This window comes from Pristiophorus japonicus, chromosome 11 (assembly GCF_044704955.1).
Source record: "Pristiophorus japonicus isolate sPriJap1 chromosome 11, sPriJap1.hap1, whole genome shotgun sequence".
Lineage (NCBI taxonomy): Eukaryota > Metazoa > Chordata > Chondrichthyes > Pristiophoridae > Pristiophorus > Pristiophorus japonicus.
This window is the reverse complement of record NC_091987.1, coordinates 128,519,804-128,532,723: the sequence shown is the minus strand read 5'-3', so window position 1 is coordinate 128,532,723 and position 12,920 is coordinate 128,519,804. Positions and strand designations below refer to the sequence as shown.

Here is a 12,920-nt window from a genome sequence, read left to right as displayed (position 1 = left end):
GGAGGAGGACGCTCCATAGACCCTCACGGTTGACAGTGTCAAAGGCCTTCGTAAAGTCGAAGGCGGCCATGTATAAGGGCTGGCGCTGCTCCCTGCAGTTTTCCTGCAGCTGTCGCGCTGCAAAGATCATGTCCATTGTGTCCCGTGGGGGACGAAATCCGTACTGTGACTCCGGGCAGAGTTCCTCAGCCACAGGAAGAAGACGGTTGAGGAGGACTCTCGCAACAACTTTCCCAGTGGCTAATCGCAGGGAGATTCCTCCGTAGTTATCGCAGTCGGACTTGTCCGCTGTTTTTAAGATGGTCACGGTCACTGCATCTCTGAGATCTCCCGGCATGCTCTCCTCCCTCCAGATGAGAGAGATGAAGTCATGTATCCGTGCCAACAGTGCCTCTCTGCCATACTTTAGTGCCTCAGCAGGGATTCCATTTGCTCCCGTAGCCTTGCTGTTCTTGAGCTGTTGTTTGGCTTTTCCTACCTCATGCAATGTTGAGGTTTCACAGAGGTGGTGGCGGGTCACAGGCTGCGGGATGGAGTTGAGAACACTCGAGTCAAAGGCAGAGTCTCGATTGAGGAGATCTTCGAAGCGTTCCTTCCAGCGGGCCCTGACTGCCTCAGTGTCCTTAATGAGTGTTTCCCAGTTCTTGGCCAGCAGTAGGGTGGGGCCTTGGGAGTTTGGATCATAGGTGGCCTTGACTACGATGAAGAATCATAGCTGTCGGCCAGTTGTTGTATCTCCTGTGCTTTCTCCATCCACCACCTGTTCTTTAGGTCCCAGTATTTTTGTTGAACCTCAGCCTTGAGCCACCTGTAATATTGCTTTGCTGCTCCCGAATTGGGTTGTTGCTTGAGGCTCAGAAATGCTCTGCGTTTGTGATCTATTAGTTCTTGGATCTCTTGATCATTCTCATCAAACCAGTTCTGGTGTTTTCTGGTTGAATGACCAAGTGTCTCTTCGCAGGCACTGGTTATGGAGGCCTGGAGGGCAGACCAAGCTCTGTGGGCATTCTGCATCTCAGGGTCATCGAGGCATGCCAGGTTAGCTGTGAGGCACTGGCTGTGTAGGGCTCTCTTAGCTGGATCTTTAAGTGTCCCGGCATTGACTTTTTTTGCGGCACTGCTTCTGCTGTCCCCTCCGCTTTGGGGCTATGTTAATGTCGATGATGGATCGGATTAGGCGGTGGTCCGTCCAGCAGTCTTCAGCTCCTGTCATGGCACGGTTCATGCGCAGATCTTTGCGATCCCTGGCTCGGACGATGGGTGTTGCCACTGGTGGAACAGGGTGTTGGTGATTAGAAGTTCATGTTCTAGACATTTTGTCAGGAGTAGGGTACAGCTGGAGTTGGCTTTCCTGACCCCATCTCTGCCAATCACGCCTCCCCAGAGGGCTGTGTCTTTGCCGACCCTGGCGTTGAAGTCACCTAGGAGGATCAGTTTGTCGCCCGTGGGGACGCAGGACAGGGATGTTTCGAGGTTGGAATAAAAAACTTCTTTGATCTCATCCGTTGCATCGAGTGTTGGGGCATACACACTCATGACTCTGGCGCATTGGTTCCAGGATAGGGTGAGTCGAAGAGTCATGAGGCGTTCGTTAACCCGGCAGGGGGAGTCTTTGAGGCGGTTGACCAGCTCATTTTTGATGGTGAAGGCGGTGTTCTTCCTTTGGTTTCCCTTTCCAGAAAAAGGTGTAACCTCCACCTTGTTCCTTGAGCTGGCCTTCCCCTGCCTGCCTCGTCTCGCTTAGGGCAGCGATGTCGATGTCAAAGCGTCTAAGTTCCCGGGCACCTATGGTGGTGCAGCGTTCCGGCCTGTCGCTGTTGGAGTTGCCCATGAGGGTCCTGACGTTCCAGCACCCGAACTTCATGTTCACGGAGTAGAAGATGCCTGTGAGTGAGTTCTTTTAACACCAGCTTAGCTGAGCAAGGTCTTGGTCCAGTGGCAAGGGGGCCCGAGACGACTGGAGACCAGGCACTGCTGTATGAGCCTAATTGCCTACGGCGCGATGTTGGCCACAAGCTCGGCGCCGAGTAGCGGCCTTGATGGTAGGTGGCTCGAGGCTTGGTTGGGGCAGGCATTAGGAAGGTCAGGTGTCCACTGGAGTTTCAAGTGGGAGGTCAGCAAGGAGTGGGAGGGTGGAAGAGTCATAGCTGTGATGCTGTGAGTCATAGCTAGTAGAAGAGGCTAGATCACCAGTGCTTCACCCCATGTGCCCATCCTATTCACATAGCCTTTTATCCCCCTTTCCTTCTACCACCTATCTGACCTATTCTTGAATGTTTAAAATCATCCTCATCATAGGCAGTCCTTGAAGCGAGGATGACTTGCTTCCACGCCAAAAGAGGATGAGTTTACAGGTGTTTCAAAGAAGGACCTAATATTCCAGATCCCGAACTACATCCCGTTGCACACCAGCCACCACACGAGCTTGACAGAGTTAGGTCTTGGTCCAGTGGCAAGGATTAACCAAGACGACTGGAGACCAGCTCTGCTGCACAGAACTAGCGCGCACACATATCGCAGTGTGGGCTGGCCCGTGCTGCCCCTGGGTCCTCGCCTCTTCTGGGCCCCGTAGTCTCTGCTTAAATCATTAACTCTGGTAGTGCATCCACAGCCTCACAATCCTCTGTATAAAAATGTTTCTCCTGTTCTCTGGCCTAAATCTTAATTCCATGTCCCCCTCATTCTAGATGCTCCAACCACTGGAAGCAGCCTGTTTCTGTCCCATCCCTTTATAATTTTAACCACCTCTATCAAATCACCCTGTAATCTCCTCTGTTCTAATGAAAACAGCCTCGTGATTTGGAATTTTTATATTGCATTTCTAAGACCTTTGAGAGCTACTGTAGAACTTTACGTACTATAGACCTGCTCCTCTAAAAATGTTTGCATTGTGAGAAGCTAGGTTTCTGCGATGGTATGCCCATACAGTAATTCCACAGCGAGAAGAATTAACTCACGGATTCTGTTAATATAAGCTGCTGCCGCTTGGATTGTAACTTTGGAAGACAGAAAGTAAATAATTTTTTTTAATAAAAGTATAGCTGAAATTATGAAATACTACTCCTGTGATTCCTTGAGTCGAGTTGCAGGTCATCATAGAACACTGTACATTTCACAGAATTGCGTTCAAACAAATCTATAGCACAGATGGCAGAACACCTGTCTCCTAACTTCATGGTTCTAAGTTTGAAACATAGGCTATCCTGTCACCCCAGATTGCTTGACAGCGAATGTGAGTTTTATCAATTCTTAGCTAGTGTTCGTAACATCTCACTAAGACTTGACATTCCAACTTTAGATGACAGAACAGAATGACATAGCTCACCAGATTGACAAATAGCTCAAGTGTCCATTTATGCAGATCCTGCCTGTTCCTGCTATTCCACTGCTGGGGAAAGGAGGACTTGGTCAGTTTTGGTCTCCTCACTTGGTGGCTGATATTGAAGCTTTGGAAAGGGTGCAGAGGAGGGCCACTAGATTAATTCCCAGTTTAAAGTGTCTCAGTTAGCATGATAGGCTAAAAGAGTTGGGATTCTACATTTTAAAGAAGCGTAGACATGGGGCGATCTGATTGAGGTTTATAAGATAATGAAGGGAATAGATTGTGTTCCAGTTGACAGTTTGTTTCAATTGAATAAGTTAGGGAGGACCAGGGGTCAAAAATTTAAGTTGTATAAGGCTAAATCCAGGTTAGATGTCAGGAGGTGGATCTCTTCCCAGAGAATAGTGGATCTCATTTGGTGGGTGCTGAGTGGCTGAATTCCTTCAAGCAAGAGCTGGACCTGTTTCTGGCTGGGGCGGAGATTACCTCATACTGCAGGGAATTCAGGGCTAGAGTGATCTCCTGGACTAGTTTCGATTGCCTACATGGATTGGAGAGGAATTTCCCAGATTTTCTCCCTCCAAATTGGCCTGGGCTTGTTTTTTTTAATCTGGTTTGTTGCCTCTTCCAGGAGATCACATGGTTTTGGCTGAGGTGGGGTGTATATATTGTGATACACAAGATATCGCAATTGTGTGGGACAGGCTCAATGGACCAGAGGGTCTTTACCTGTCTGTCATTGTCCGTAAGACTACATGGAGAAAACTGGGAATAATCAACACTGTTCCTTTCCCATAGGAGATTATAAGCTTCGGGTGTGTAGGGAGTGTCTGTATCATGGCAACACAACTACATGCAACAGGCTAGCTGGAACAGTTGGTCTTTTCCTGGCCAGTTTCTTATGTTTTGAAATTCCATAATTCTGCTGATATGGCACTAATTGTTTGTCTGACCATTTTACTTTACAACTGTTTTTTTTTCCCCTCAGATTTATAAAGGTCCAGAAACAACATTCCAAGTTTCAAACCTCCAGTTAAACTGTGAATATCGTTTTCGAGTGTGCGCCATTCGCCAGTGCCAAGACACTCAAGGGTTTCACGATCTGATAGGCCCTTACAGTGCTACTGTAATATTATATTCTCAGAGGAATGAAACACCAGCCAGCAACAGCAAAGAAACTACAGAAGTCACAAAGACAGCACAGACATTAAGTGATGAACAGTGTGCTGCCCTCATCCTTGCATTGTTCGCTATAGTCTCCATTTTGATTGCTTTCATTGTTCAATACTTTGTCATCAAGTGATTAAAGTTATTAGAATTGCAATGTCTCTCTGCCATGTGTTACTTGTGTTGTAATATCAAATTATTGTGGTTGATTATGCTTTTAAACTGATGGTGGTATCCAATCGTGCATAGAGGCTCTTTGCCAACATCTCGACCATTGTTGCTTCCCCTAATTTTTGCTTGTTAATGAAAGGCTGGCAGTGTAGAGACAGCATTCCATCAGAGATGTGTTGAAAGTAGCATCAGTCTCGTACAAGAAATGACATCTGGGTAAGTCCCAGGACCCCTTTACGCAGCTTTTTTGAGTGTTGACATGTCATGTGTAAAGCTTAAAGCGTTGTACCAGAGCTATTTTTTTTTTAAAACAAGCTTTACAATGAGGGATCATGTGAAAAGATGCAGATGCAAGGAAGAGAAAATTGATGCACTTTAGTGCAGTCTACTAAATATACTGCAATAACAGAAATTGGGGGTATTAAATTCTGTGTAGCAAGTCAGGTAAAATGCATAACAGTTGCAACAAGAACAGTGAACCCAAACTGTGAAACTTTGAATCTTTAGTAGTTGTGCAATTCCTACCTCTTCTGAAATGTAGCCTAAAAAATGAAGAGGGCCACTTTGGACTAAATTGCCAGTAAGCATGAGAGAATATGGTTGTGTTGGTAAAAGCTATTGAAAATGTGATACCGTTGAATATTCCAGTGTCAGGGTCTGTGCAGCACTGAAAGGAACTAAAATTATCAAATTTTTCAAACTTCCATAATGAATGCAATGCTGTCTACATACAAGTTATAATGGATCTTTTTATTCACTGCTTCACAGATTATATCTCAGGCACTTTTTAATTTTAGTAGCTTTCTTTAGCAAAGAAATGCTTCACATTTGAAAATCACTATTAAGAATTCTTCAACTTAAATGCATATTAAATGTTAACAATTATTTCACAAGGTTAAAGCCTAATCTATAATTGGGTGACACTGTTATATTTAAAAAATACACTAATAGCACCAAACATCTCAAGAACAGCATACACTTTGTTTTGCAAGTGTCTCTTAAAAAAAATATTGTCTGCACTGCATTGCTGATTTATATTAGAAAATTGCATGCCAACAGTGTTGCCTTTGAGTGCTTTGCAGTTGGTGTGAGCCACAGATATCATCTGAAGCTATGCACCATTGGATGGGGGCCTGTTGTTGTATCTACTGTTCAATTCTACTTCTGAGCACCTTAAAAACTGTCTCCTTAGTTGCACATTATCTCTGAATAGATACTGTTGATGAAGACCTTTGATTTGTTAGAATATCTATTGTTTTATTCATAGAGCAATTCATTCTAATGGTATTTTTTGTTGAAGTTAGTCTCTTGTCTTATTTATTATAATTATAGTCATAAAATACTAGATTACTAACACTTTCAGTAGTTTACGTTGTCAGTTATGTTGTGCTGCAAATCACTTTGTTTTATGTGCCACTTTATTTGAAGGAGGGATGGGGTTATGTGAAAGTTTGATTAAGACACGTAAACCCTGTACAAAGTGACCGTTCTGCATTGTGAGGTACGTTTACATTTCCCGTAAAAATTTTAAGTTGAGCGATGTGTTGCACTTCAATGTTGGCAAGTGTCACCCAAAGAAAGTATACTGCGCATCTGAAGTTGGATGATTGCAAACAGAGTGTTTTGTAACTGATCCTTTCCCTGGCACCCACCTGCTGAAATATTTAGGGATTTTTTTAAAAAACAGGCATGTTTGACAACCAGAAAAAAATGTAAGCAAATCGGGAGAGGTACCGTTTGTCTTTCTAGGCTTCCCTTGACTGTATTTTAAACCAGTCGGAAATCAAATGTCCTTAACATATAACCCCTTTAAAACTACAGCCTTAATTACATTTTATGTACTTTGCTTAAATTGTTTGCTTCAGTGGGATTTTTTCCCCATAGATCCACAAACAAGTGTGGTAGCTGATTTCTACTGTGCCACTGCTATCTTTTTTTCAAAATGCGTGGTGTTTTGGCCAGCTGGATTCTGTAAGAGGATGTATGTATGTTTGATTTTTGATGGCTTTATTTCATTGCCAGCGTGGGCTCAATTTTAAAATGGTGTCCTGAATTTGTTGTTGCTGAAATGCTGGAAGAGTTTATTTTGACAGTCAAATTCAAATCCATTCCTATTTTTGATAGTTGCATATGATCAGTCATTTATAAACATAATTGTATTTTCCATAATCTCTCATTGCAGTTTTCTGTATTGAGGGCCAGTGGTTTTTAAATGTAACTAAGCTTCACAGTTACCTCATTGATTGTACATTCCAAATATGATTGAAACTTTTGGAACCGTTCCAAATATACAACATATCACTTGTATTATGTCAGACTTAGTACTGATGATGTAAAGCTGCCATAACATGTATAAACTCTAAATTTCTCTCTAAATCCAAACTGTAACTCAGTAGGTAATACATAAAACAAAATCCATGCACAATAAACAATGTATGATTCTTTGCACTGTCTACTGTTTCCTTGATAACTTGGCCATTGACCAAGGAATGAAATGCTTATATATTAACTTCAACCTGATTTCATTGAAATGCTCTTGCTTCATTTTAAGATGGTAATTTGCAGGAATTTAGCTGGATGATCATCAATGGTCAAGTCTCTCTAGTTCTCTCTTAGGCTTTCAAAATGATTATTCTTACAAGTAGTTATAGCAAATAAGTGTAAAGTTTACACCCTTGTAAAATCAGCATGGATTTGTTAAGGGAAGGTCGTGTCTGACTAACTTGATTTAATTTTTTGAGGAGGTAACCAGGACGGTCGATGAAGGCAAAAGTGTATGATGTAGTGTATATGGATCTTAGCAAAGCTTTTAATAAGGTCCCACATGGCAGATTGATCACATGGAATCCAGGACAAAGTGGCAAGTTGGATCCAAAATTGGCTCAGAGGCAGGAAGCAAAGGGAAATGGTTGATGAGTGTTTTTGTGACTGGAAGGATGTTTCCAGTGGGGTTCTGCAGGGCTCAGTACTAGGTCCCTTGCTTTTTGTGATATACATCAATGATCTAGACTTGATTATAGGGGGTATGATTAAGAAGTTTGCAGATGATACTAAAATTGGCTGTGTGGTTGATTAGAAGAAAGCTGCGGACTGCAGGAAGATATCAATCAACTGGTCAGGTGGGCAGAACAGTGGCAAATGTAATTTAATCCAGAGAAGTGTGAGGTAATGCATTTTGGGAGGCTAACAAGGAAAGGGAATACACATTAAATGGTAGGATACTGAGGTGTAGAGGAGCAATGGGACCTTGGAGTGCATGTCCACTGTAAGTGGTTTTGCCTTTGGTGATTTCGAATCACCCCCCCTCCTACAACAGTTCTAGACACCGGAATTATAGTAGTGAACAGAAATACACAGTTATAGCCAGATCTTTCGGTCTCAACCGTCACAATGCTTTTATTCAAGTTAAAGCACACACCTGCACCCAGTATAACACAACCTGGTGATGTAAAACAAACAAACACAGTACAACACAACACTGGCCCATCTGAACAGACCCCTAACGCGATGTACCCACGACTAAAATACCCCTGCTTGGTTCGATAGGGCACCAGCGAATCTGTCCAACAGAATGTGCGTATGCCTATGATCCATGCAGAAACCTCCCCAATAAACCCCTAAAGCTTGGTTGGGACACACGACACCCCTTCACACTATGCGCGGTGGTCTTAAAGATCTGTGGGCTGGGATAAATGCTCACCAATTACCCCTCTGGCTTACTCGCAACTTCACCTGATGAGTGTACCTTCTGGTTCTGTACCAGTCTGTGGTATTCAAGTCCAGTCTCAAGGTCAGCTTCCCAGTCGAAGTAGCGAGGCTCTCTGCTCGTAGATGGTGTTTCTTCTCTCTGTCCCAGACAGAGTGCTCGGTCCTTGTGCGTTGAACGAAGCGAGCAAGCGTAGAAAAGGAGGGAGAGATGGCAGCCAAAACTGCCTCTCTTATACCTGCAAAAATGCTTCTCATGCCTAAAGTTAGTCCTTCGTCTGAGGCAGTCCAACTGAAAGAGCAAATGAAACATCTTTTCAGACGGTGTCTTTGTCAACTGTCCTGTTCCTGGGGATAAGGCTCCAACAAGTCTGGGTGGTCGAAAAGCTTCCTGTGTGTCTTGAGCACTGACCAGTCTTCCTGATGGGTTCCCAATACATGACAAAAGAGTCCTTCATTAGGTTTCTTCCTGCGATGCTTTCCTGCCCACCTGATGTGTATTCCTGTGGAACATGTTTGGACTTGTCAAAGGTCATGTTTTCTGCCCTTCCGCAGTAACAGCAAAGTTAAAAGCAATGTCCAAAACTTAAAGTCCAAAAGTTTATGCTTTTGCTGTCGATGTTTTCGCCAACTCCTTACAGTCCCCCTTTGAGATTTCAAGAATCCTTCTGGAATATCAAACGTCTGCTGGTGAAAAAATATCGTGGCCTCCAACCAACCCTATATACTTTACTTTTAAACACCACGAATACGTCCCTTAAAATACAGCACGAACACATTCGTACAACATATTTACAGAGAAAAACATTCAGGTTCAACCTTTAACCAAGGCCTCTCACTGACTTCAGAGCGTCTTGATTCGCCTTTTGCAAGACAGCCACAGCAAATACATCACAATGAGACACTGTATCATTACAAGAGTGTGCGAGCAAATCCGGATCCACGGAGGAAATTCTACATTCAAACCAATGTCCCACCAGGGCAGGGAATTTATCCCCCCCCCCCCCCCCCCACCACCCAGTGTTCCGGTTTGTCTCTTCCAATGTAAACTAATGTTTCTGCGAGAGCTCAACGGCTTTTATTAATGTTGTGAGGTGTTTGGGCAGAAAAGGAATTTGATATCCGAACTCTGTGATGTACTGCTATAGATTATGGATTGTGTCATTCACCGGGATGTGTACCGTGGATGGCTCTGGGATTGGAAGGATGCGTTCTTGGGCCACTTGAACTTTGGTGTGGGGTTTGAAGCAGAAATTCGTATCGATGACCGGACACCAAGTGTCGCAGTGCACCCGGTACTGGTCCTCGCTCGTCGTGACGCAGTACGTACCGTTGCCCGCATATGCTACCTGAGGTGGAACGTGGCTCCGGACCATCACCTCCATGCTGCAATTAATAGGCTCTGCGCTCTCTGATTCAAACCTGCACTCTGACCAATTGAACGCGTTCAAGTGCTGGGGACACAATATGACGTGTGCGCCCCTGCTCCGGCAGCCCTTGAGGTCAATGCCGGTCATAGCGTGCTCCCACTTTATTACAAACGGTGGAGCCCCATAATACCGCACATGCACCCCCTCCCATAGGATGCCAATGCTTTCCACTTGGTATACCGGCACTGGCTGTGGTGTCCCACCCATCACCGGCATACGCAACACAATGCCTATAACAGAGTGGTTGGACCGACCGCAATTCACTGGGCCTGGGTAGACTTCGGAAGCTAAACAGAGTTGGCACGAACTCATCAAATTATGATACAGGCTGAGCGCTGCAAGGTGCCGGTTGCTAACCCACAATGGGACACGATCTTGCCGGAGGTCCTCCAAATTACTCCGTCCCTCGCCTAGCATCCAGACACCGTACTTCATTCATGGCTGCCTGTGCCGAGGCATTCCTATCCTCCCGTATTAATTCATTAACCATTTTAGCATGTGTCTCCAGCTCCACGATGACCTCTTTTAAGTGAATAGTCACCGCCTGGTCCCCCTTTAGGTCCGACCCTACCACTTTGTTCCCTTCCCCCCCCTGATCTTCCGCAGCTGATCCTTTGAACCGCTAACCTGCATCTGCAGCTGCACATCGTCCATACTATTGACGAGAGATGTACCCGCGCTAAACGCCGTAGCGACATCATTGAACACCCCTCGCCTCTGCCTCCCCGGACTAACATTACCATACACTCCCATGTCGTACACCTTTTCCCAACTCACATCCCCGTAACTGAGTTCAAAGAACTGGCGGAACTTTTCTTTAATGAGGGCCTCGTACAGCTGCTCAGTTTCCTTTGGATACCACTCGGGCAGATGTACCCCGGTTAAGTTTAAAATGACCGACACAACTGTGTAATGCACCCCCTGGAATAGAACCTTCCTGGTCGGGGCTAAAACTAAACCATTCCCTGGGCCTGGTGTGGTGGCGGGACACCTAATTTTTGTCACCTGTACTGGTGGAGCTGTCGGCAGGGGCTTCCTCTTGTGTGCGACAAGCTCCGTGGAATTTATTGCGCTGGGAGGGTCTGGGATCACGCAGGAGTCCATACTCCAATCCCGTCTGATCCCAGCCCCGGCGTCCTGCTATTGATTCGAAAAGGCAATCGACACACCCGCTAGGCAGATCTGCTCTGAGCCCCACATACACACACAAATTCCCTGTTCCTTCTTCCACCACTTGTCCCAGCACACTTCCACTCCCCCCTTTGACCCTGTGATCTGTCAATACGTATCATTCCCTAATCTCTCCCAGTCTGCTGTCTGGTTCCCTGTGTCCTGACTCAATTTCCTGAGCCACCACCACCATCCCAGGGGATTGTGTCCCTTGCATTTCAAGCATATGTGCTTGGCCTCGGTCACCCCAATCCGTATGGCTGTGACCTTCAGTCTGGGACACGATATGGAAGCCTCCCTGTATGTGAACCCGGCGTGGCTGGAGTATTTTGTCGAATTTGACCATGGCCATCTTCCCTCGTAGAAGTAGGCTGCCATCCCGTCCGTGTCCCCTGTCCTACCCCCCCTGTGTCATGGTGGGTACATTCCCCCCAGTACAGCCGTAGAGGAAGGACAACTCGGTGTTTCCTCTACTGTTGTGTCCCGTTCCTGCCAGCATCCAAATCAGGCTCAGTCTCAGGGCTGTCTCCATTCAGTCCTCAGCTTCCTGCAAAACAAAATTAACAAGCACCTTGCTGTGAGAGAGTCTACCTCCACAGGTCTGGCTTCATTACAACTAACCAAAACACTTTAAAAGAAAACTATGCACAATACCAACTGTGTCGCCGGGTGGCCCCGCTAAGGTGTCTCTTGCCTGGGCCTTTTACAGCTCCTGGTCGGCTTGTAAGGAGGCGTCCACGGCGCCCTCGGCCATGGGATCCTGCTGATGCTTCTTACAGCCCCCACCATGGGATCCTTGCTGTCCCAAACTATGGGAGGAAGACCCGTGTCCACCATGCTGTTTACAGCACCTTGGTGTTTCCTTCCTTTCCTTACCCTTTCCCCCGGGTTAAACAACTTACACTGGTCCACGTGGAACCACTTTGTGCACCTTGGAAGTTTAACCACGTAAACCATGGGGCTTACCTTATCCACTATGTCGTAAGGTCCCATATACAGTGGCTCAAACGTCCCTACACGAGTGTAGCTTTGGACCATCACCTGGTCCCCTACCTTCCACTCGTGTGTTCTCTGGGGCTCGAGCAGCAACCGATTACTCCGGTGCTGCTTCCCCATGTTACTGGCTGCCTGCCAATGAATCTGCTTCAACCTCTCGTATAGATTCTTGACAAACTTATCCTGGTTTGCTTCTCTCACTTGACCTTCAGTGCGAACCAGTGCCAGAACATGGGTGGGCGTGCACATGACCCTCCTGGGGTCATGCGGGGAGTACCCTTTGTTCCTGGAGAGGTTGGCTCGGACCCCCATCAAAACTAATGGCAGGACCTCATCCCACCTTTTCAGGGACTGTCCTGTTTCCTTCTGCAGCCTTTCTTTGATGGTCCGATTAAGTCGCTCCATAACCCCCGATGACTGTGGGTTGTGAGCCACATGCCATTTACCCTCTAGCCCCAGAACCTTCAAGGTGGCCTGCATGACTTTCCCCGTGAAGTGGCTCCCTTGGTCAGACTCCACGATCTGTGGCAGTCTCCACCTGGAGAATACTTCCCTTAACAAAATCCTTGCCATCGCCAATGCCGTGGCTGATCGGCAAGGGAAGGCTTCCACCCACTTGGAGAACATGTCTACTAGGACAAAACAGTACTTGTAACTCCCCTGTGTGGTGGGCAATGGCCCAATGTAATTGACCTGTACCGACTTCCATGGGCCCTCTACCCTTCTCGTGTGACCCATGGGAACCTTCCTGCATTGAGGATCGGAGTCGTTCGCCATGCACACCAGACAGTCTGCACAAAAATCGCAAATATCCTCCCTCAGTTGTGGCCACCACCCTGTCTGTTCTACCCTTTGCCAGGTGGTCTCCAGCCCTGGGTGTCCCACTCCTGGGCTCACACGAGCCAACTGGAGGAATTCCCTTTGGTGCATCTCGGGAACTATCCAACGAACCCCTTAAA

General features: G+C 46.2%; 1 protein-coding gene across 3 annotated transcripts in view; it reads left to right on the top strand.

Annotated features, from left to right (window-relative positions):
• fndc3a (fibronectin type III domain containing 3A) overlaps positions 1-7,077 on the top strand; it is a 294,181-nt gene extending 287,104 nt beyond the window's left edge. For all 3 annotated transcript variants that reach the window (XM_070894043.1, XM_070894041.1, XM_070894044.1), the window contains one exon: positions 4,311-7,077. In XM_070894043.1, the coding sequence (XP_070750144.1) occupies positions 4,311-4,625 (315 nt within the window). In that variant the 3' untranslated portion in view covers positions 4,626-7,077. The remainder of the gene's footprint in view (positions 1-4,310) is intronic.
• Positions 7,078-12,920: the final 5,843 nt, after the last annotated feature.